The following is a 24,928-nucleotide window of genomic DNA, read 5'->3' as shown; positions in this document are numbered from 1 at the left end:
GCCTGCTGATTCTTGAATTTCTTCAGTAAATATTTATATCCTATTATTTTTTTCTAGTGTAAAAAGCGGACAAATACGAAATCTCGAATCTGCCAGAGTTTCTATGGTCGGTCAAGTCAAACAGTAGGTTGCTTTTGGTTTATTTTAAAGCTCTTAAAATCATCTAGAGTGTTTTATAATATTTGCTACATTAGCGCACTTGAAAAGGAAAATTTCTTTGAGCAAAACCCACAAGATTAAAAAAAAATTCACTGTTCTATAAAGTTTAACTGTTTTGTGTTGCTTGGTTTTCCTGCCTTTCTGCACACATTAAGAAATAAATGTTATCTGAAATTTTGCACAAAATGGAGTTACCCTTTTGGGTGTGGGATCTTGCCCATCTCTTTAGAAATTGTTAAATAATCTATTGCATTCCAGGAGTGATTTGAGGTAGGTTTGGTGGTGGATCAGAGTAACCTGCTTGTGGCAGTTGAACCTTTGACATATCTGGAGCCTTTACAAATGTCTCACAGTCCACTAAGAAAAGCTTAAGTTGATTTTTTGACCACTTCTACCTCATCTAAGGAGCTGTTTGCATTTCTCTTTGCGCTGGGATACTTGTGCTGCTCAATCCCAATCTTTCATCCAGACCTTCTTCTAAACTTGAAGGTTTGTATTTTTTTGCCCAGTACCTGAGAAATTCACTATAAATGAAATCCTGTGTGTTTTTCTGGTTTGCAATTTTTATTTTTGGCAAGGAATCAGTTTCTGGTTTTGTTTCCACAGGTGTGAAGGGGCTGCCAGTCCTGAATGTCCTAAAGCCATAGTGGAAGGAATTATTGAGGAGGAGGAGGAGGAGGAGGAGGAGGAGGAGGAGGAGAATGAGGAAAGGGGAGGCTCTGTCATCAAAAGGAAGAAAGAAGATGACACAGAGGTGGGGAATTTCTTGCTGTGTTTTCAGCTTCCCCTGCAAGTGTAGTCATCAGTAATTACCCAAATCATTCTGACTTGAAAAGGAGCAACTCTGTGGATGGAAAGCTCCAAGTCTGAATGTTCAAACAGTTTGTGAACTATTTGTGTTAGTGAAAAAATAGCAAATTGATTGTCCTGAGTCCCTCAGCCTTGTCTTGAAGTCTGTTCTCGTAGTGTAGTTCCTGCTGACTTTCTTGTTCTCTGCTTGTGTAGTTGGACTGTGATTTGGAGAGAAATTTGGGGCAGGGAGGGATCATACTCTGGAAATGTGTGATCCACCAGATGGAGCCAGTATTTTTATGTATATCTATATATATATGTGCGCTGCAGATGGCTCCCTGAGTTCATTTTCTGCCTGCTGTTTTCCTGATCATTAACACAGAGCTCGTTCTCTCCCCTGCAGACAAAGAAGGAACATTTATACACATGGCGGATTGAACTGGCTAAAACAGAAAAGTATTGGGATGGCTGGTTCAGGGGTTTATCCAACCTCTTCCTGAGCTGTCCCACTCCAAAGCTTTTGCTTTTAGCTGGTATGTATGTCTCCCAGTCCTGTTTAGGTGTTCAGTGATGTCCCACTTGTATTTTAGAGAATAGGGTGAACATTTGTTTCTCTGGGAGTAGCAAACCTGCCTCTTCCACATTGGCTTTTCTATATCTCTTGAAATACTGTGTGATTTGAACTTCTCAACTGAAAGTAGGCCCTTTTTGTACCTTAGTAGGACATAAAGTGTGTAACCAAGACAAATCTTTTAATTTGCAATCTTTTAAAATGCTCTTGCATTTTTTTGGCTATGTTTCTTTCCTGTCACTTCACTCTCTCAAGGTGCAGCAGTGAAATGTCCTTGTGGTGGGTGGCAGAGGTGTTTATTTTATGTTTTTCAAGCTAATGGCTCTTTCAAAATACAGTCATGTTGTCTCTGGCATTTCTCCAATACATCTGTTTATTTGATTGTAGGGGTTGACAGGCTGGATAAAGATCTGACCATTGGGCAGATGCAAGGTGAATATTTAATGTTGTTACCCCAGCTTTACTGTAAAGCTCTTTTTGGAGGACAGCTTGTTGCTATGGGTAAAGTCTATATCCAAACAAATATGCATTAAAGAATTAGTCCATCCCAAAGTATTCTCTAACTCTTGTGCTTGAGGAGGGGTGGGGAAGTTGCGGAGGGAAAGTCCGAATTAAAAGTTGAAAAGGGTTGTTGCTGTGAGTTTGGTTAAGTCCAGTGTTCAATGTTCCAGCTGTGGAGCTCCCACGTTTCTCTTGGATCCGATTGTCTGTGAGAGCTTCTTTCTAATCCATTTTCCCCATTTCTAGCTACATTCCTGATGTTCCTGTGTAGAATACCTGGGACCATCCAAAATTGTCCCATCTCCTGGTGTTTCTGGCAGACATCAAACCAATATTAAGCATCTTCATTATTATTCTGAGATTTGGGTAGGGTTTTTCCCCATCCCAGCTTTCCAGAGCAACCAGTGCTGAAAAATAGTATTGGATAGCAGGATAAACATTATCTTAAGGTAGATTTATAACAATTCCAACTCTGAAAGGAGTTGCATTGAGAGGCTCTGAGAAGTTTAGCTTCATCACTGTCTATAACTGCCTGAAGGGAAGTTATAGCCAGGTGGGGGCTGGTCTCTTCTCCCAGGCACTCAGCAATAGGACAAGGGGGCACGGGCTCAAGCTCTGCCAGGGGAAATTTAAGTTGGATATCAGAATAAAATTCTTTACAGAGAGAGTAATCAGGCATTGGAATGGGCTGCCCAGGGAGGTGGTGGATTCACCATCCCTGGAGATTTTTAAACAGAGATTGGACATGGCACTGAGTGCCATGATCTAGTAAATGGACTGGAGTTGGAGCAAGGGTTGGACTCGATGATCTCAGAGGTATTTTCCAAACCAGTCGATTCTGTGATATTTACTCATGGGAACCTGCTGTAGTTACACCTGGGGAATGTGAGTTATGAAGCTGATCCATGTTTTCTTTGGAGACCATCTCCTGCTTTGTGTTGTACAGTTTGCCCAGACTTCCATGCCATCCCTAGTCCCTCTTTGCCAGATGCATAGTGAGATTTCTTAGTGAAGAATGTGAGATCCGTGTACTGACTCTTGATCCACAGGGAAGTTCCAGATGCAGGTCCTCCCACAGTGTGGCCACGCAGTCCATGAAGATGCTCCAGACAAGGTGAGCCCCCCACCATGTGGTTGAAGCTATGTGGTCTTCCCAGGTTAAATGCAAATGGGTTCTGTTCCTTACCAGGGAGCAGAGATTATACTTCAGAGGTTTTTTTTTGGCACCACCACTGGCTTTTCACAAACAGCTTAGATTTTGAAGCTGGCTGGAAAGCCTGAGCTAAGATGTTATAATGCTGGGTTGGGGACATACCTAATTCTTCCCAGTGCGGATTTCTTATCCCTGCCTTTCTTCATGCAGTTCACCACTATCCCTTGCACTAAGCTGCAGCTTTAGGGGTTGATCTGCCTTTTGTTGAATTGAGTGGCTCACATTTTCTAAATGGAAACTACATGTTCCTGAAACAGCTTTCAGACTGAGAGAGCAGTGCTGCCTCTAGGCACTGCTGGAATTGGTGTCCAGATAGAAGCAGGAATGTGGTTGGGATCACATGATTTAAAGCTCTGATGGCTGCAAGTGTAATACTCTGCCTTTCTGTGTTTCATTTTACCAGTATGAAATAGGTATTTTTATCTAAACATACTGATGGATATTGGGAAGCAATTCTTGACTGTGAGTGTGGTAAGGCCCTCACCTTGAGAAGCTGTGGCTGCCCCATCACTGGAAGTGTTCAAGGCCAGGTTAGATAGGGCTTAGAGCAACCTGGGGTAGTGGAAGGTTTCCTGCCCATGCAAGTGGATGAGCTTTAAGATCCCTTCCAACCCAAACTGTTCCAGTATTGCTACTGTCGGGTTATTGTCTTGCTTTATTCCTTATAGGAATAATTTGCCTTGTGATTTTACCAGATCTTGTTTTAAGAATTACTGAAAGGGGTGGAGAAAAGGTTTGGTCAATTTTTGATTGTGAGATCAGTGTCAGAGTCAAGATGGAAGGAAGTATTTTATATATATGTATGTGTATATATATACATATAGGCATGTATATACAGAGCTCTTGTTTTAAAGGAGCAAACTTGACTCAGCAGGAGAACCATGAGGACATGGGGAGGACATTGGGAATGCTGCAGGTTTGGAAAACTGCCTGGATTTCTTCTTTTCTTTGTGCCCCTTTAAATGCTGCCTGATTTTTCCCCATTCCCTCAGGTTGCTGAAGCTGTTGCAACATTTCTGATCCGTCACAGATTTACAGAGCCCATCGGTGGATTTCAGTGGTAAGGAGTCCTGGAAGCTGGAGTTGTGCTGCCCTTGAACAGAACTTTTGCTCCTGCTGCCTGTTTGGCTCTTGAGGTGGGAGGTTGGAATTTTGGCATAATGCTAAAAACTACAGGTAAACAAACAGCTCTGAGTCACAGCCATTAATGCATTTGGTGTTTATGTGCTTTGATGCCATGAGTGACGCCCCTCAAAAACAGGACTTCGAGCCACGTTAGTGTAGGGTAAGATAAAAAGTAAAGGTCCTTTAATAACACAGGGCCTACAGCCCACAGGAATACATGATGACATGCATGTGCCCCAGTTCTTGTTTCCATGACTTTTATAATAAGATCCCTCCAATCATTGCTTTACACATTTCTCAGTCCAGCCCCAGTCCCACCCCTGGTCCAACCCCTGGAATTGGGTCTGGGGTCATCAAGACCATCTGTCTTCATCATCTCCTCTTCCTCGGGCACACAAAGGTCCCTTGGAGTTCATCCAGTTCTGACTTCTGGGTCACTCTGACCTGTGTTTATGTTTCATTCTGTAGGCCTTCCGATATCCTTCAGCTCTACCTTGGAAAGGAGTCTAAACAAGATTAATTAACTAAAGGAATTTGAGCTCCTTGTTCTGGGACAGGGGTAGTGATAGAAAGGCATTAAACTTAAACTGTTAGAAATATTAACCCTCTAAAAATCTACAACTACTGTGTTGTGTTCCTAAAATCTTCAAAATGTGAAAATCAGAACAAAAACCCTTTCGGCCTCAGTCCCCCCTTTTAGAAACAGACAAAACTCAAAAATTTTGTCTAGGTTCTACTACTTAAACTTAGCATTACACTAAAAGATAAACAAAAACTACAGTATTAAATCTTACAGCTAGCTATTATGCAAAACACTAATGATAAACGTAACTAAACAGTTGGTTTACGTTCAGTAACCATGAAGTAGGTTTGTGAAGACTTTCTAAGAGTTACTTGATTTAAAGTACTACATGAGACAAACTATGTACTTTTCTGAAGCTGCAATAGCATCTGAGGGCTGATTTTGGATGATTTCAATGACAGTGTTTTTTCTAATTGCCTTACTTTTAGAGATGGGATCTCAAGGTCTCTGGAATTCCATAGGATTTTCCAAAGTTTGTTTCATTCATCAAAATGCCAATTAGGGCAAATTGCATTTCTCATCAATTGCTGGTATTTGAATACAAATACAGCAGTCAGTTTTGAAGGATTTCAGATATGTGGCTAGGGTCACATGCAAGTTTTGATTTCAAATTTCAGCTAAATTCATAATGCAAATTTAGCAATCTTTTTGGTGTTTTAATTAAAGCCAAATGCAACCGCAAAATTCGGTTCTAAACTAATTCATGATTAGTAGCAATGCAAATAATACATACAAAAAGTAATTTAAGAAAGTAATAGTCTCTGTTGCCCTTGTTTGAGGGGCAGAGGACTTCTGTCCTGCAGTAAGTCCAGGAAACCTGCTATGCAAAGAAAACAGTCAATTTTGTTGCTTAGGATGACATCAGGTTGTTAATTTTTGAAGTGGTCCTGGAGTCTGTATCACAGGGGTACAGTTCTGTCTTTCACTGTGGTGTAATTAGTTGACAGTACTTGAGATGACTCTCTCTAGTCAGCATGCAGACGTCAGTGTCCCATCTTTCAACAGTTCTCAGTCTGGAACAGGAATGTTCAATTTCATGGGCTTTTGGAGTTTCTGCAAAGTAAAAGGAAATCTAGACCATTTAATAATTTTGCAAACCAAATTTTTCTTATGTGAATATGAGGAATCAATGAAACTGTTGTTTCTCTGCCTTAGCTATAGGCAAGGCTGGGGTATGTAAGGTATCTTATGTCTCTTGTATCTCTTCACAAATTTTGCTAATTTGAGTTTTAGGAGTGTGCAGTTTTGCAAATCTCAGGCAATTTTCAAAGGAATCTCGTATTTCAGAATTCTTGCATTTTGACAATACAAAAGCAGATTCAGCTTTTATAACATGAAGGGGTTGACTGCTAGCCACAAATTCACAGGCCCATCAGGAGCTTTCCACTACCAAGCTGTGTCTGGAGTTTCTGCAACACCAAACATCATCTTGGCACTAGTAATTGCTCCTCACAGAGTGCTTGCATTCTCTGAGTGTATTTCAGGCCCCATCGAGGTCAAGCCATCCTGCCACAGCCTGCCCTGACTACAGTCAGTCCCCTCCACCTCACGGAGTAGCTGTACAGGAGCTCCTTGCCTCCGTGTATAAAAGCATTTTCACTGCTAAATTGTATATGTTTATGTTAGCATGTTAAATAACAATGGCATCTTCACATATTGTGAGCCATAATGCGGGTCTCTAAAAGATCATTTTGCTGAAAGAAATCTAAGAGACATAAGAGCATAAAAAGTTTTCAGGACATGACTGAAATTCACTTAATTAGGCTAAAATAGGGTACAAGCATCACTTAAATGACTTAAACAAGCTAATCAGCTATGATGTTACCAGTTCATTTCAAAGATTGCAGGCTTAGATGTAACTCAATGTTCATGAGAGAGTCCACTAAATCAGTTCTTTTAATCCTTCAGCTTCACTGTTGTGACTAGCTGCTTGCTTTCTTGTCTCGTAACACAGGACACACAGGACTTGTTCTGCTTCTTTGAGGCTCAGTGCTTCACAAACTGTAACAGACACTAGATGATAAGACGTTAGAGACAAGCTTACAATAAACAAATTTGAAGTTACAATCACACAACTCCTGTGTAGAATTTTCAAACCAGGTTTAGAGAAATTTCTCTTACATGTAACAGCAATTAAAGAGAAGACATGGTTGTTCTACACAATGCTTGCACAATGATGTTTTCATTAACTTTGCTCCCAGATTGGATTCTTGAGAGGCATGTCCTTCAGGTCTAGTGGTGACAGACTCCTTTGGTTGTCTGCAAATAATCATATTCTAATAGCAGATGGTTAGTTACATTAAAGGCAAAAATGCATAGGTGGCAACTATTGATTGCTTTTGCACCAATATGACACTGCTCCTAGTTCTCAGCAGCCTCAGAGCTATGCCGAGACAGACATGCTACAAGCTGGAGCAGCTCAGAGCAAACTCAGAATACAGAGACTACCCCAGAGAGTTTTTGGTTTCGCTTTGCCAATCTGTCTCGGTGTATCAGGTGTTGAGGCTTCTCTAGATTGGAAATGAGAAAATTGCAAACACAGACAATCTTTAAACAGGACACAGGCTCTTAAACTTAAGTTGGTGCTTTAACATTCATCTAGGTTGTAATGAACTGAGTTTGTTCAGTCAGCTTGTAACATAGTAACACTATCACCCTTTCTCCTCCCCCCTTTTCGTTCTGGGTGGCAGGGGTAGAGGGAAAATGCTGGAAATGCTCTTGAGGGTAGAGGAACTCGCCTCCCCCCCCACCTTTTCTTGCAATTAGAAATTTTGCACACCTGGGCAAGGCAGTCGAGATGATCAGGCTGCCTGCCTGCTTGGTGGGGAGTCCTGTATTCTAGGACAAGGTGTTTAAATCCTCTGCCTGCTCAGTGAGGCAGGTATGGATTGTTAGCAACAGGGATAGAAAGTAAAGGGCCGCCCACAGCCCCCCTGGCTGTAGGTCTGGGCAAGGTCTCAGCTGTAGGTGCTGACCCTGGGCCTATGCTGGCATCTGCTATTGGCATAGTACTGGCTTTGAGTACAGCTTCCCTGGCCCTCTTTGGCGGGGCCACGCCAGCTCTTAAGGGAACGGTCCCGTTCCTGATGGCCCTTGGGCTGGCCTCTGTTGCCTTAGAAACCGTGGCGTCCAGAGCCGCTGCCGGTGTTGCCCCCGGCTCTGGCCCTGCTGTGCAGTGCTGCCCACCCAGCTCTTTGCCGGCTTCACTTGCTGCTCCAAGGGGAGCAACGCTGACAGGAGTTAGTTCTACGGTCCCGGGGGTGGACCTGCCCGGGATCAGGGATCCTGGACAGTGTTCTAGTTCTTTTCTTTCCCAAAAGCTACTCATGCTTTGTTTACAAGGAGTTTCAATAGCAACACTCTCTGCTCCATTTCTAGTGAGGGAGCACAAAGAAAACTTTCCTTTCCTTGCTTTCCCAGGAAGAGGCAAAGATGAAGATGCCTTCCTCCCTCTGGACCCACTTTGGCTCAGCTTTGCTCTTAGCTTTGCTTTATAAAGGTGACACAAAGCCTCCTCTCCAACCGCAGACAAAAGGCAAACTAGCACTGATTTTTCTCTCTCCCCACCACGAACAAGGGAAGGGAAAGCAGGAAGGAGACCATGTCTCTCTGCTCCTGTGCTTTTTGCAATCTTGGTGTCAGGAGCAGCTCTCGCCACCCTGCCTCTCTGCACAGGACACGCTGACTGCCGGGCAGGGGCAGAGCTGGCCGTGCCGCCTGTCCCTGCCTTTGCATAGTCACGAACAGCAGAGGCAGGAGATGGCAGAAGGGACGGTGCTTGGCTCCCCCTCCCCGCTTTTCCCCGCAGTCTCTGCTAAAGCCCCCTTCGCCCCCTTTTCTGCCACCGCAGCTGCTGAAGGGGCAGCAAAGCCAGTGCCCGCTCTGCTCTCAGCAGCGGGAGAGCCCAGCATGGAGGAGCAGCCCACGGCCGAGCGAGACTGATCCTGCTCTTGCTGCAGCTGCCTCTCGGTCACAAGCACCTCTTTTCCGCTGGTACCCTCACGACTTTTTGCTGCTCTAGCTGCCCAAGAGGAAGCTCTGTTTGCTTGCCCAACAACTCTTGCCTGTTTGGCTCCTGGCCCCGGGGATGTATGTGCTGCCTCCCCCGCACTCGCTCTATCTGCTTGCCTGGCTACCCTGCTCCTGCAGCCACTCTCGCAGCTGCTGGCTCTGCCGATTTCCAAGGCCAACCCTGCTGTGCCTGGCCCCTCTCTGCTATCTCTGCTTCACCCCTCCAGGTGGAGCAATGCTGGCAGAAGTCAATTTCATGGCTCTGGTGGAACCTGCTCCTGGCTGTCCTGGGACAGCTGCTATGCCAAGCTTTGCTTCTCTATGAGGTTCTGCTTGCGCTGCATATGCGCTTGCCTCAGTGTCCCCGGGAGCAGCCTCAGTGTATCCCCGCACCCGTGGGACAACCTCAGTGCATCCCTGTATCCGCCAGGACAGCCTCCTGGGAGGCTCTGAGGGTCCTGGCCCATTCTCAGAGTTTCCTTTCCCAGGAGCTGCTGGGCTTCTGGTTACTCATTTGTTTACAGGGGGTCTCTATGGCAACTCCCCCACTCCCTCTCCCATAGGGAAACACAGAGAAAACACCTTCCTCTTTGCCTCCTCAGGAGGTGGCAAAGGTACTTTCTTTCTCAAGGGAACGAAAACACTCCCTCTCTCTCCCTTTGGGGACACAGACCCTTCATGGTCTTTAAAAGAAAAGTAAGTTAGAAAGTTGAGATTATTGCTTTTGTTAATCTCCCAGGCTAGGACTAGCCTTGAATCCAAGAAGCTGCGCCACAGCCACGCTTGTCTTGGCTTCTCCCAGCCCAGCTCCCTGAGCTCAGGGACAGCCACTCTATTCCAGAAACTCAGCTTTGCCTTAGCCTTTCCACCAGGCTGGCCCCAGCTTATCTTTGCTTTTCTTTCTTTACTACAGAGGTACCAATACAAATCCTCTTTTTCAACAACAGACAAGATGCAAACCACTGCTTCATTAAAACACGAAACTGACTGCTCTCTCACACAGCTATGAACAGGGGAAGGGAAGGCAGGAAGGAGACTGTTCTCCTCTGCAATCCTGATGTTATCCACTGCTTTGGTCTCCCTGTTCTTCTGTACTGGACAAGCTGGCTGCCCGGCAAGGGCAGTGCCTGCCGCTCTTCCCTCGCTTGTCTCTGCCTCTGCATAGCTGGAAACGCCAGAGGTGGGGAAAGGGGGGAGGGTGCTGCCTCCCTCTGTACAGCTCGGGCCGACTGCTGGGCAGCAGAAGGGGAGGAAGGGGGAAATGAGCCTGCTGCTTCCCACCCCACGCTGCTGTCTGCAGTCCCTGCAACATTTCTTCTGGCTCCCTTTTCCAGGGCGGCCTTATCTGTGACTGTGCTTACCAGAGCAACCTCGGGAAAGCCACCGGTGCCTCCCTGCTCTGCATATTTGATCTCTTCCCACTGTTTCTCTTCTTGTAACGCTTGCCTTCTCAAAGATGTTTCAGGGCTGTTAGATGCTTCCATTTCTGCAAAACCAAAGCTAGAGGGGACTCCCACGGAGTCTCCTCTTCCATGGATTGCGTATAACCCATGCTGACAAGTTACAGGCAAGGGAAAAAACTTTTCAGCACCCAGATTTGAACTGCTGGCCTCAGGAATGCCAAGCAAGCTCACTCCTCCAAGTGCTATGTTAACTGCTTTAGGCTAAGACAGAGTGATGTAATCCCAGAGAGAGGTATTCCTCTCCTTTCCAGCTGCATTCAGCTAACATGAAACCCCTGAGCACTCTGCCTTGCCCTTCCTGAAGCAACAAGGGACAAAACCGTCCCTCACCCAGGCAAAACACCCTTTTGCCCACCAGGCTGAGAAAACTGACTGGCCAGATCAGTTCTACCTCCCAGCCCAACGTATTCCCATTTCCAGGGGAAAAACCTCCCCTTAGTTTACTAGCAAAAATACCCAAAGGAACTGCTCCTTTTATCTTACCCGGTTATTAGGAGTTTCAAAGGTCACTGAAGGAATCCTCCAAAATGTGCCGGCAGTAGAGAATTCCTGCAGGATGAAACTTTGTGCTCTGGAGTCCCTTCGTGGTTCCAGAGTGCTGGATTCTCTGATTTCCACCTTTCAGGCACCAAACTGATGCTGTGAATGACCCCCCACCCCAAAAACAGGACTTCGAGCCATGTTAGTGTAGGGTAAGATAAAAAGTAAAGGTCCTTTAATATCACAGGCCTACAGCCTTCCTCTGAATTTCTCTTGTCCCTCTGAATTTCTGCCCCTTGGAAGGGAGGAGCAAAGCTGATTCCTTCCTTTATAACCTGCCAGGGGAGAAAAATGACATTTTATGGCACTTAGCTTAAATAATATTTTATTTAAGTAATCAAGGCCCTGGAAACAACTTTTATCACAATTCTTTGGCCAAGAAATACTGATGTGATAAGGTACATAAAGCTTTGTGCTTCACTTTCCAGACTTTCTATTCTTATCCCATGTGATTTCCTATCAAAATGAACTATGAAAGCCAGGTTTTCTGTCATCAGCAGTGAGAGAGGGTGTGACTGATAAGTTTGAATGGAAAAACTTCCAAAGTCTTAGTTAAACCTCACAGAAGGTGTTTTAAAATCGTATTTCAGGTGAGCAGTACAATAAACCTGTTTCTTAAGCAGTCCTGACAAGTCTTCCTGCTTTTAGTTAAGAATTCCTCAACAAAAGCTGGAAGCCCCAGAATGTGTGACACTGGACTGGCAATGCTAAAGAGTTATTGCTGCATGACTTCTTCCTTTTTTTTTCCTCTTTATCCCATGCCCTTGGGAATGAAACAGTAGGAATAGCAGGACTGGGGGCTGCATGTTTTAAGTCCAATGGAAGAATATAATGTAGGTTGATGGGAGAGAGGGAGAAGACCAAAAGACTTTGCATCTAGCTAAATTTAGGGCATTGCAGAATCTGCAGAGAATAGTTGGATTTTAACATGGGATCTTTCTTCTGCTCTTTTTTTTCCTCCTAGTGTGTTTCCTGCTTGTTAATATCCTGGTGTTCTCCAGCACTGATTCCTGTTGTAAATAAACAGCACCAAAGGCCACTGTGATGTATCCGTATCCTCTCATCTTCCAGTCCAGCAGCAGTGAGAAGTTGGTGTGAGATTCATCCTCTAGAACTAGTTGTCCAGAATGTCTAAATTCTTAGGGACTACTTTGCAGCTTCTACTGAAGACCATGAAAAGCTCTTCAGGCCCTTGGGAGTGGGATCCTCTCTGCTGCCACAAGGAAAGACCTCCTGAAATCCCAGGTAGTTGATCAGACCAATCTCCATCAATTCTCAGGCTTTCTTGGACCCAGCTGCAGAAGTGCCATGGACAGTCCAGATCCACCAAGGGCATTGGAGCACAGCCAACGGTTTCAGGATTTCTCTGTGGAATCATCTTGGAAGTGCCCCTTAGGTTTGGGTTTTGTATATACATGGTTTTTTCCCCCCAAAGCAGACGAGGAATCAGCTTTATTAGGAGTTCAGGTTTCATCTCGTTAACACCAGCTTTAGGGGTTAAGGTGTGGGAATAATTTAGAGGCCACTTCCCTGGGAAAAGTTGGATGGGATTGTAAACCAAAAAGACAAGGAGCTCTGTTTCAGTCCTGCAGTTTTCTTAGTACTTATTTCAAGTCATCTCTGAGAAGAATAGCCTGGATAGTTCCATCTACTGCAGACACATCCCAGGAAGGTGACTCTGGGCCTGCATTTATAGGGAAGACCCAAGAGCAGCAGGAACAACGTGGCCAACAGATTGTTTCTTGCCCCTGGAATGGGTTTGTGCTTTCCTTGTAGCTGCCACACACAACTCAGCAGAGCTCAGCATCTTTGAGATGAAAAAACACAGAATGGGCTGTAGGTGAAACCCTGAAAGAGCCTGGAGTCAGTCGTTCTGATATGGGTGCAGAGATGAGACAGCTCCTCCCCCCAGAACTGGAGGAAGGACTTTGTTTTCATTGTCACTTCCTGGATCATTTTGCTGCCTGCCCTCTGGAATTCTGTATGTACAGAGAGCTTTTCTTCAGGCATAAATTATCTCCAGACATAAACACTCATGGGTGTAAGAGCAGACACGTTTTGGAGCATTTTCCTCAATATTTTCCCAGTGGATGTCTGAAATCCCTTTTTTCCTGCCTGGTGTTCATAACCCGTTGCTATGGTAGGATGATTTTCGTGATTTGGGAGCTACCATTGGCATCAATGTGTATATCCCATGACAAGAGCCATCAGGAATTCTTGGCATTTCAGAGAGGTGCAGGTGGGGCAAAGGGTTTAACTTGAGCCTGGTGGAAATCCACTCATTTCTGATTCACTGGGCACAGCAGTCCTGGCCTTGCTCCTGACACATCAGGATGGGAAATGCCTGGGTTAGGGACAGGAAAAGCTTGTTCTAGAGAGCTCTCCTCCCTCCTGGCACTTTAGCCATCAGGTGATTAAAGGGAATTGCTGGTTCCCAGTACTTCCCTCTGTAAGTCACCACATGAATTACTGCATTAATTTCCTGTGGCCTTGATGTCCACCCTGTTCCTTATGGATTCGGTGGATCTTCAATAATTGACATGTAAAATAACACCTTCCCCAGACATACCCCTAAAATTGGCAAAGTGCTCTTCTCTAGGTGACTCTGTTGTTCAGTTTGTTACGGATTAAACAATACAGTGTATGTATTCAGAGTCCTGGGATAATTAAGCCTCTGGTCATACTCCTGAATGATCCTGATGAATTCACATTCCTCCTTTGGAAGTAACTTGGAGAATCCAAGGGATTCCTCACATTATTCCTTCCATTTGTGAGATGTTAAAAATAAATTCCAAACACACAGAACCCTCTATGGAAAGCAAATCTGTTTTGTATTCTCTACAAGCACCCCCTGGAAAAGGAATGACTTTTGGAATCCTGTTGGTGGGGCCTGTGTAGCCCATGTGGTCTGTAAGGGCTTATGTGGCCTATTGAATGTCTGGGGCACATCAGGCCTTTGGGGCCTATAAGGCCTTTGTGGCATATGTGGCCTGTGGGGTCCGTGGGCTTATGGGTCCTGTGTGGCCCATGGGACCTGTGGGGCCTATGAGGCCTTTGAAGCCTGTGGGGCATATGTAGTCTATGGGCCTGTATGGCCCTGTGGGGCATGTGAGGCCTTTAGGGCCTGTGGTCATAGGATTCTGTTTTGTTGTTTAACATTTGAGAGGTAAGCAAAAAGAAAATAAATATTTCAACAGCCTATATAATGGTGTGTTGCTCTGTGCTGAGCTCCCAGCCCTCCCTTACCTGAAAAAAGTAGGAATAGTTCAGGGACTGGTGCTGGAATTAAAAAAAATGGGATTCCAGGGGTAGCAGCAGTGTGGGGATGGGTGGAGGGGAAATTCCTTTCGGCTCTGTGAAGCCATGTACATTTTTGAGACTGTACTTTTGTCTGAGAAGTATTAATGCTCCTCCTACAATTTCCAGGTGGCTATGGGCTGGGATGAATGGGATTTAGGTGAACGATAGCACAGGTTGTGGGAAAAGGAACTGCAGAGAGAAGGAATGTTCTGTTCAGCTCACGAAAAACAGACACAGAGTGAATTCTCCCCAAACTCCCAGCTTTTCATTGTGGTTTTCCTGCAACCTTTAGATTATTTAGAAATCCCACTTGTTTTTGTTCTAGTTGTTGGACTGAGGATCAGTGCAAACTTTGCCAGTGGAAGATCCCAAGGCTTGGCAGGAGCAAGAGATAACGTTTTGGGAGGCTGGTGTGTCACAGGCTTCACTTTAATTTAATAAATAGGTGATAAAAATCAGGCCTAGGATGGATTTTTCCAGATTATACACACTGGAAAAAGCCTTCAGTGACTGGATGGAGCATTGGGATTGTTGGAAAAAAGATTATATTCTCTCTTACTTTGAATATACCAACCCTCAAGCAAGGAATGAAAACTCAGGCCTGTGGTTGTCCAGATGGAATTCTGTCAGACTGTGGCAGGGCATTTGCAGAGGGGATGCATTCATAGGTAGTTACTATTTTTTTCCCTTTTTCGCCTGGAAAACCTGAGGAAGCCCATTTCAGCCAAAGCTCTGCATTGCTGGACAACACAAACCTTGGAAACCACCCCCCAGGAGGATGGATTAGGAGTTAGAAGATTTTTTCATAATTGAAGCCTTGGCAAAGGTTTTCCAGAGAGGTTGTGGATTCCCTATCCCTGGAAGTGTTCAAGGCTCAGCTGGACAGCGCCTGGAGCAACCTGGTCTCATGGGAGAGGATTGGCATTGAGTGAGCTTTATGGTTGCTCTCAACCCAAATTACTCTGATTCTGTAACTTTATCACTGACATTTATTCTCCCCTCCACAATTTCCTTTTCTCTTGGGAGCAGAAAGGCATGGGAAAAAAGCCTGGCAACCAGTGATTCCCTGGTTTTTACTGGTGCTCCATGCTCTTGGATATCTAGACTTGGATCTTCAGCCAAGATCAAAAATTTGAATTTATGGCTTGTCCTTTCCAAGAAATCCTGGCCCTGGTGTATCCACCACCCTTCTCACAGCCTGCAAGTGCCCTTTGTGTTGCCTAGTCTTGCATGCCTTGATTGGGTCATCTATAGTGACCTGCCTGATGGCACCATGTCCATAAGGCATCCCAAAACTGGGATAGGGATTGACTGTTTGGTCCAAGCTCTGCTGTCGGATGCTTGGCCAATTGTGGCTGAGCATTCCCAATCTGGCAGGGTGACCTTTTACCATGTGCTGTTATTCCCAAATGGAAAATGTGTGTGTGTGTGTGTGTGTGTGTGTGTGTGTGTGTGTGTGTGTGTGTGTGTGTGTGTGTGAGTGTCAGTTCTCCAGAGACAGTGTGCCATGTCCTTTGTCGGCCTCATCCTATTCCTGTCTTGTTCCATGTCTATTTCCCTCATCTACAAATAAAGCATTTGTGAAAAGCCTGGAGCAGGAGTTCCTGCTTTCCCTTCAGCTATGGTACTTGGGCTCCTAGGAGCAGCCAGTGGAAGGAAGAGTGTTGATCCAGCTGTTCCTGTGCCATCCCCAAGCCTTGGGTTTTTTTGGTGGCTCATGGAAACCTCTTGTCATCCAAAATGCTCCTCCATCCTTTCCCTGTGCTCCAGTGTGGGAAAAAGGGGAGAATTTAGTGACAGCTGTTGCTTTGCCCACTCCTTTCTGTGACCAACTCCAATGTGTACAGAAACATCTGGAAGTAGCAAACCACGGCCCTCAGGCTGCTGAGTAACCTGTACTCTGTCCAACCATCTCTGAGTTCAGGTGTGGTTGTTCCTGTTTGAAAAAGCAGGAATTTGGGGAAATTGGAAATCCTCCAGGCTGTTTCACATTCAGGTAGGTTTGCCAGACCCCCAAAGGTTTCCTGGAGCCTATTCCAGGTTCTCCAGCTCCTGCCCTCTTGCCCAAATGCTGTTTGCAGCTTCCTCCCACCCCTGTGTGCCTATGGAAGGGTTAATGTAAGGCTGGATAAAGCAGCCAAGGAGTGATAAATGCATATTTTTTAACAAAAAGTGAGCAGGAGAGCCCTCAGGGGAGATCTGCCTGGTGTTTCCATCCCCCTTCCTGATTTTTATCCTTTTTCTTCCATCTAGGAAAGAACTCGAGATGTGGTGGTCTTGACCCCCATGGGGAGCTGGGGGGATCACAGAGGATTTGAATCTCATCCAAATGTTCCTAGATGAGGCTGGATGGATGCAGAGTTTCTGTGCTAACGGTATCCTCCAATTCAACCCTCACTTCCTCCAGGCTGTTTCCCATTGGAAGCACCCAGGGGAATGAGTAGGAGCTCTTGTCTGATCTCCAGGTGCTGCTAGAGATGCTGGCTGCCTCCTCTTGGCCTTTGTCACAAAGGAGCTCTGGTTGCATCAGAGAAATGGAATGTGTCTGCAGGCAGGCACGGGGCCAGGAGGGCTGGAAGGAGCTGCCATCTCCCAGAAACTGGATTTTGACAATTCGAAAAAAGGGTGGGAGCAGAGGGATTGAGATTTTGGTGCCCCAAAACAGAGCTGGGATCCCTGAGACTGGATTTTGGCACCCCCAAACACAGATGGGAGCTCTGAGAGTGAGGTTTTGACACCCCAAAAGAGAGCTGAGATCCTTGAGTGGATTCTGACATCCTAAAACACAGTTGGGAGCCCCAGGGTTAGGGCTTGTCATCCCAAAACAGAGCTGTAATTCCCAAGACTGGATTTTGACATCTCAAAATAGCTTTCGGAGCCCCAGGATTAGGTTTGCCACCCCAAAACGAACTCCAGTTTAGTGTCCTTTGACTTTATTTCCACCAAATTTGACCATGGCTGTGCAAGTGCCAACCCGCCCCCCCCCCTCTCCTCCCCAAATCACCACCCACTATGCTTCCACCCCCTTCTCTCCCTCCCTCCTCCCTCCTTCCCTTCTCCCCTCCCTCCCTCGCTCCAGCGTTGGGAACATGCTGTGCTGGGATGGCTTTGCCACATCCATGATCCCACGATGTCTCAGTCCCATGGATTGGCACCACATGGCCGCCAAAACTCCTGTCCATACTCATGGATCCACTTATTTGCCACTGGAAGGGACCAGGACACAGATCCTGGTTTGTCCCTGTCCTTCTGCACCCTTCTCTAACTCTGTGCTGGTATCGGGAAATTTTTTCCCTGTTACCCATGATTTTCGTGTGTTCCCTGTCCATCCAACCCCATGTCACTCCAGGGTGACACCTGGCAGCATCTCTCACCCCACTTGTCCCCAGCCAGAACAGGGCAGCCAGCATGAAGGGTGTCCCCATCACCATTCCCATTCCTCTGCAGGTTCCACCAGAAAAGAGCTGCATTCTGAGGAGCAGAGACTGGATTTTGACACCCAAAAGCAGAGCTGGGATCCCCGACACTGGACTTTGGCATCCCAAAACACAGGTGAGAGCCCCAGGGTTAGGGTTTGGCACCCAAAGCAGAGCTGGAATCCTCAAGACTGCATTTTGGCACCTCAAAATAGAGCTGGGAGCCCTAGGAATAAGGTTTGTTACCCTAAAGCAGAGCTGGGATCTGCAGGATTTGAGACCCTTCAAAGGGAGCCAGAAGCCCAAGCCGAGTTTTGGCACCTCAGCATAGGGCTGGGACACCTGGGATTGGAGTTTGACATCCTAAAACAGATCAGGGAGCTCTGGGATTGATTGTCACTGTTTGTCACCCCAAAACAGGGCTGAGATCCCCAAGACAGGATTTTGGCATCCCAAAACAGTTGAGAGCTGTGAGATCAGGGTCTGACACCCTGCAAAGGGAGCCAGGAAGCCCCAGGACTGGATTTTGACCTCCCAAAACAGGGCTGGGATCCTTGGAGTTGGGATTTGGCACCCCAAAATAGCACTGGGATCCCCAAAACTGGATTTTGACATCCCAAAACAGTGCTGGGAGTCTCAGGGTTAGGGTTTGTCACCCCAAAACACCTGGGATTCCAGAGAATGTATTTTGGCATCCCAAAACAGATGGCAGATCTGGAGTTGAGATTTGTCACCCCCAAACAGGGCTGGGAGCCCCTGGATTGGGGTTTGGCATCAGGGCAGGCTTGAGCACAATTCCCTGTAAGAGCTGACATCCAAGGAGCAGCATTCCCCCTTCACTGTTCCTAAGGGTTCAGCAGGTCCCCCTCACCGTGACCACAGGCACACAAGTTGGCAGAGATGAAAGCAGTGGAGCCCCCAGCCTCCACTGCACTCAGATGGAAAAAGCAAAAGGAGGAGCCATGGATATCCCTCTTCCTGAGATCCAGCTCCTCTGCACAGGGAAACTGAGGCAGAGTTCCTCCCTCAGTCCCCAGCTGCATTTCCCTTGCTTTGTCACAGCACAAGCTCTCTGAAATACTCCACAAACATTGCCATTTAACAGCCCACTGCAGCATTTGAGGGCTGCCCTTGCCCATCTTGCACCCTGTTCATTCTGAACCCTTCTGATAACTGCATCAGGGCCATCTCTTCGGGTGTGGGAATGAGGAAGGACTCACATAGATCATGACTGTGGTGATCCTGTTGCCTGAATTCATTCTGTAAAGGGGGCTCTTCCTGGACTGTTCCAAGAGAGAGGAGGTGGGAATGGTCAGTACCATGGGAACGGTCAGTACTGTGCTGATGCAGCTCAGCCTGAAGGCGCCTCATGCCCCAACAGCTTCAAGCTGCTACCGCTCCCTGAGAAATCCCTCCCTCTCCCTTTTTTTTCCTCTACCTCCTTCCTTCCCTCTCCCCTCATCTTCTTACTCCCCCCTCCCTTCCCAGGAACCCATCCAGGGATCATCATCCTAGGACCACCTGCCCTGCCAGGGACCATCCCAGGGACATACTGGGGAACATCTCAGGGATCACAATGGGGATGTTCCCAGGAACCATCCAGAAACTTCCCTTGGGCACCATCCCAAGAGCAGCATGGGGAGCAACCCAGGGCCCTTCTCCAGGAACATCTAAGGGACCACCCCAGGGTTCACCTCCAGCAACATCTGAAGAATCATCCCAAAGACCACCTAAGGTGCATCTCCAGGAACATCCAAAGGGATCCCCCAGGGCTCACCTCCAGGAACATGTTAGGAATCACGCCAAAGACCACTCCCAGGGTCCATCTCCATGAACATGATTCCAGAGCCCACCCTAGGCACCACCTCCAGGAACATCCCAGAGGCCATCCCAGGAGCACTCCAAAAGGCACCCCAAGAGCACAACAGAAACATCACCCCATGACCCACCCCATGGGCCCATCATGGCCCACCCAGGCAGCTCCCTGACTGTGGCATGGTCGAAGTGTGGCTCATAGTGGCCTCCCAGCCCGTAGTTGACCACCTGCAGGTACTCAGCGTAGGGCGGCCACAGGTCCAGGCCAGTGATGGCAGCAATGCGCCGATCCAAGGCCCTCACCACAGGGTCAGCCGTGTCCTTCAGCCATGCACTGCAGGACCATCCCACCTTCAGCCCTCTGAACAGGCTGGTCTTAACTCTCGTGCTGGAGGCACCAGGCCTGCCCAGTGTGGCTTCACTGCCACCTTGGTGGTGGCCATGGTGGTCCTGCTGGCTGAAGGACAAGGCAGGGTGTGGCTCCCACCTCTTGCTTATCCAGTACTCGGCTTTCTGCTGCTTCTCCCCAGAGGTGACCACAGATCTCTGCAACTGGAGGACACATGGTGGAGATTTGCTGCACATGGGTATGCCCAAACCAAGCAGGGACCCCAGTCAGGATTGAAGCTGGTGCCAACCAGCTGGTTTCCAAACATCCCCACCCTGAGATGTCCTACAGATCCAACACAGTTGGGTGTCACCAAGTCACCAGTTGGGTTAGCATATGTGGAGCTGGTTTCTCCTAAAAAAATCTTTTGTGAGACTCAGATGGAGTTGGGCTCATCATTCCCAGGGTTTTGTAGAATCACAGACTGGTTTGGGTTGGAAGCGACCTTAAAGACCATCAAGTTCCATGCCCTCTGTCGTGGGCAGGGACACCTTCCACTAGACCATGTTGCTCTAAGCCCTGCCCAACCTGGACTTTCTGGAGAAGGCTTTGGTGAGCTCTGCCTTGAAAGTCTCCTCCTATCTCTGTATCCAGCTCTTGGGACACCCTCCTTCAGGAAAGAGACACCTCACCCAGGGCCTTGCCAACGATAGTCTCAGCCTCAGTGTCACTGACGAAATAATGGTACAGAGCCACGTAGGGTTGGATCCGGACAATCTCCTTCTTTGCAGGCTGAAGGAGGAGATAGGGATTGATTTTGGTCTCATAAGCGCAGTCAAGGTACAGGAACCTCTCTGGGACTGGCTGGGAAGAAAGAGGACCAAGGAGGGCATAAGGGGCAGGGGGAGACAGTGGTTGTGTGTGGGACCAGGGAACCCCCTGCTAGTCCCACCTGCCCTCTGGGGCGCTGACACAGCTCCTCATAGGTGTCCTGACTCTGTAGGTTGGTGCTATTGGGGCGTCTCAGGGATGTGATGCTTGTTCCTGTCCCCATCTTCAGCAGCTTCTCATACTTGGCCACATTCCTTGTCACCCTTTGGTTACTGGGATCTGCTGGAGAAGTGGTGTCACCCAAAATACCATGTCCCCATCACCCCCCTTCCCTGGAGAACTGCCCCATGTGGGGGCAAGAAATGGGGTGAAGGAGGCTGTTGCCACACAGAGCTGACGGGGAAATCCCAAAACCCCTCCCCTCATCCTTCGGCAGCCAAGGTTGTCCCACATACCATAGTGGAGAAAATCCCTGGAGAGGCTCAAGGCATGGGAGATGTTTCCAGCCTGGATGGGGGAGTGGAGACGCCATGACCATCCTCTGTCTGTAGTTTGGCTCTATGGACACCGTGGGGATGGGGAAGAGGCTTGTCACTTTACCATGAAGTAGGAAAAGGCTAGGTGATCCAGAGCATCCTCCAGGCTGCTCCGGTCCTCTGGGTTCCAGCTGCCATAGGAGAGGCGGAAGAGGCTGACAGCCTCCTCCAGCCACGTGATGGAGTGGTAATAGTCACCTGTGTCATAGGCTACCTGTAGGGCAAGACATCACCTGGACCTGCCAGCTAGGCCAATCTGGCCTGCATCCTGTTCCCATCCCATGCCATCCCCTTCTCTAGCATCCCATTATACCACATCTCCATCCTCATCCCATCCTAACCCATTCCATACCCTTATCATCCCATCCTATCACCATCCTCATCCCAATCCCAACCCTATCCCCTTCAACCCTGTCCCTACCTTGCCTCATCCTGTCCCATCCCATCCCATTCTGTCCTATCCTCATGCCATCCCATCCCATCACAATTCTCACTCATCCTGTCCCATTACTTCCTATCACTTTCATAGGAAAGTGACATCTCTATCCCCATTCCCTCCCACATCATCCCCATCCTGTCCCATCCCCATCTCTGTACATCATGCTTATCCCCCATCTCCATCTCAGTCTCCATCCCCATCTGCACCTGCACCTCCATCTCACCCCACAGGAAGAAAACCCAAAAGGTCTGTCCTTATGGAAGCAATGTCCTGGGCTGAAAAAGCTTTATGAGGGCTGATGGGGCTTGCCGTCACCTTTCCCACATGGAAGCAGTCATCAGCAGAGAGGGAGACGCGCCGGCTGGGGCTGTAGAGGGGCAGGTGGGTGGCGCCAGATGCCTGGAAGATGCCGTTGGCCAAGGCCTTGACATTGAGGGCATAGAAGTCCTGCAGACACATCAGTGCCCAAGCTGACCCATCCAGGTCTTCAGCTCCAGGCAGCTCTTGCTCTACGTCTTGGAGGCTGGCATGTAGTGCTGCAGGGTGGGAATGAGGTGCAGGGGGGAATAATGATGTTTTGGGGTGTAATTATCCTTATTAGCGCTATTGAGTCCTTGGGGATCCCACATCCATTCATTCCCCTTACCCTCCATCTGTAGTGAACTAAGCATGAGAACAAGAATGAAAAAAAACAAGAAAGCCTGAGCAATGTTGAAATGCCCTTGTATTGTTTTACCTAAAGCCTTGATTTCTTGACCACGGATGAAGCCAGGCGTTTGGATTGTAGCTTCTTGTGTGTGGGGTGTGAATAGGTACCTTGAAACTCCCAAGGTCTGTGTGTGGGGTGTGGACGGCTGTCCTGTTAGTGTGGTTGATAAGTGGCATTGCAGCTGTGTTCTGCCTTGATTGCTTAGACACGCCCAGCTGAAGTGATTCTATATAACCTCGGTCAATTAGCAATAAAGCAATTTCTGTCAATCATAATCAAGAGTCTGCTTCATTCCATCACATCTATCCATTATGGTCCTCATGTTCTGTTCCTTTATCCATTCTTCTGGTCCTCCATCCATTCTTCTGCTGCTCCACCTGCTCTCCTCCTCCATCCATGCTCCTGCTCCTCCACATGTTCCATTCCTTCATCCATTCCCCATGTCCTCCATCCATTCTACTCCTCCACCCATTTTTCTGCTTCTCCATCCATTCTTTGGCTCCTCCATCCATTCTCCTGCTCCTCAACCTAATGACCCTTCTACATCCATTTTCCTGTTCTTCCACATGTTTTGCTTCTCCACCCATTCACCTCTTCTCCATCCATCCATTCCCCTGCTCACCTATTGTTCTTCTGCTCCTCCATCCACTGACCCTTATCCTTTGTCCATTCTCCTGCTCTTCCACATGTTCTGCTTCTCTATCTATTCTCCTACTCCTCTACCCATTCCCCTTTGCTTTTTCATCCATCCATTCCCCTGCTCCTCCATCCTTTCCCCACCACTTCCTGGCTCTGCCAGGTAACAGAGGGGTGACATGGCCATACCTTGGGCATTCCCAGTGGCCTTGATGCTGTAGATGATGTTGGGCCATTCAGAGTGGAGCCGCTTGATGAGGCTGAAGGCCAGCAATGGATTGTCCATCGAGGCCTTGGGGTCCTGGTGGAGAGCCTGTACCTTCTCATAGAACCTAAAAGACACCCACTGGGTGACACTTTGATACTCCTCTGTGGGAAAACCCTCTGGTTGGAGGCTGAGTCCCCTATCCTTGGGCAGCTTTGATTCTGCATCCACTTTTTTAGGCCAAGGAAGAGCTGAGTGATTGTCTGTCCCCATCTCTGGTGAGTGTGTGGGGATGGCCTGTGCCTTGAGGATGCTGTGAGTCACATCCCCAGGGGTGGGGAGACTATGTCCCTGCCCAGTGGCATGGCTTGGGGAAAGGGGGACAGGCAGTGTTCAGTCTGAGCTCCCCATCCTCTTACTTAGGAGCACCCCCAAAAATCGGGTGCTGTGGGAAGGTGGAGATGGATTAACCCTCCTCATGTCTAGGGCATCATCTACCCCTGGGGCTGCGTGGGAAGGACAGGTGGCTGAAGGGGAGGGGATGCTGCGGGTGCCCTCACGCGTGACCGGTACCTGCGGAGGCGGCGGAGCCGGGCGCTCTCCTCCCGCAGGTAGGACCGGAGCTGGCGGAGCAGGCTGCGCTCGGCGCCCAGAGCTCCTCGCACGCTCAGCATCGCCGAGAAGGTTTCAGCCGGGGCGGGGGACGGCAGCAGCGCCAGCAGCGCCCCCAGTACCCACAGTACCTCCAGTATCCCCAGTGCTCCAAGTGCCCCCAGTACTTCCAGTACCCCAAGTGCTTCACGTACCCCCAGAACCCCCAGCGCTCCCAGACCCAGCAGTGCCCTCAGGGCTCCAGGTACCCTCAGTGCCAGCAGCACCCAAAGAACCCCAGTATCCCCAGTGCGCCAAGTACCCCAGTACTTCCAGTATTCCCAGCGCTCCCAGTCCCAGCAGCACACCCAGCGCTCCCAGTGTCACCAGGACCCCCAGTCCCAGCGCCCGCATCCGGCCACCACCCTGAGAAAGCAGGGGGAAAAGAGAGGGGCGGAGAAGGGCGGAGAGTCCCCGCCTTCGAAAGGGAAAAGTGGGGCACAGGATGGCCCGGATCCGCCACGTTGGCTGAAGAGGCGGAGTGGTGCTGGTCCTGCCTATTCCCATCCCATCCTGTTTCTGTGTCCATCCTGCTTCTCCCTCTCTTTTCTGTATCCACCCTGCCCAGCCTCTCCTGCCTGTCCCTATCCCTGTTCCATCCCGTCCTGTCCTCAGCTTCATCCTGCCTGTTCTGCTCCTGTCTGTCCCCCGTCTTCATCTCACCCTGTCCCGCTCTTGTCTGCCCCCATTCTGCCTGTCCCTGTTCCTATTCCATCTTGCCCCCATTCTGCCTGTCCCTATTGTTGCCTTGCACTCATCCTGCCTGTCCTCATCCCATCCTGCCTTTTGTCAGTCCCCGAACTGTTCTGGACTCATCCTGCCTGTTGCTATCCTCTGTCCACATCCCATCCTGTCCCCATCTTTCCTGTCCCCATCCCATCCTTGTCCCTCTCCTATGTGTCCTCTGCTGCCTGACCCCACTCTGTTCTGTCCTAATCCCATCCTGTCCCCATCCTGTTCTGTCCTGTCCCCATCCATCCTGTCCCAGTGGGGTGAGGGCGATGTGTTGGGAACATCCCACTGCATTCCCATCAATATGTGGACACTCACCCCTGGAAAAATCCTTTTTAGGAGAACACCCTGTTGGAGCAGGTGATCAGGTGC

The 24,928-nt window shown here is 48.4% G+C and overlaps 2 protein-coding genes across 4 annotated transcripts in view; one reads left to right on the top strand and one right to left on the bottom strand.

The window, feature by feature from the left end:
* PPME1 (protein phosphatase methylesterase 1) overlaps positions 1-22,943 on the top strand; it is a 38,413-nt gene extending 15,470 nt beyond the window's left edge. For 2 of the 3 annotated variants that reach the window (XM_071562357.1, XM_071562343.1), the window contains exons 8-15: positions 58-123; positions 766-913; positions 1,355-1,484; positions 1,910-1,954; positions 3,073-3,137; positions 4,229-4,296; positions 11,923-17,810; positions 19,163-22,943. In XM_071562357.1, coding sequence (XP_071418458.1) covers positions 58-123; positions 766-913; positions 1,355-1,484; positions 1,910-1,954; positions 3,073-3,137; positions 4,229-4,296; positions 11,923-11,941 — 541 coding nt within the window. In that variant the 3' untranslated portion in view covers positions 11,942-17,810; positions 19,163-22,943. The remainder of the gene's footprint in view (positions 1-57; positions 124-765; positions 914-1,354; positions 1,485-1,909; positions 1,955-3,072; positions 3,138-4,228; positions 4,297-11,922; positions 17,811-19,162) is intronic. The other variant, XM_071562351.1, reaches the window with a different exon arrangement.
* P4HA3 (prolyl 4-hydroxylase subunit alpha 3) lies at positions 17,338-24,550 on the bottom strand. The gene is made up of 14 exons (XM_071568662.1): positions 24,488-24,550; positions 23,747-24,138; positions 23,158-23,300; positions 21,939-22,159; positions 21,249-21,398; positions 21,104-21,155; positions 20,770-20,927; positions 20,505-20,681; positions 19,977-20,041; positions 19,664-19,823; positions 18,897-18,957; positions 18,563-18,614; positions 17,633-17,769; positions 17,338-17,464 (listed from the first exon to the last, which is right to left on the bottom strand). The coding sequence occupies exons 1-14, from the start codon at positions 24,548-24,550 to the stop codon at positions 17,394-17,396; spliced, it is 1,902 nt and encodes a 633-aa protein (XP_071424763.1). The 3' UTR covers positions 17,338-17,393.
* Positions 24,551-24,928: the final 378 nt, after the last annotated feature.

The sequence above is a fragment of the Pithys albifrons genome, chromosome 1, assembly GCF_047495875.1.
Source record: "Pithys albifrons albifrons isolate INPA30051 chromosome 1, PitAlb_v1, whole genome shotgun sequence".
Taxonomy (NCBI): domain Eukaryota; kingdom Metazoa; phylum Chordata; class Aves; order Passeriformes; family Thamnophilidae; genus Pithys; species Pithys albifrons.
This window is presented reverse-complemented; position numbering and strand designations above follow the sequence as displayed.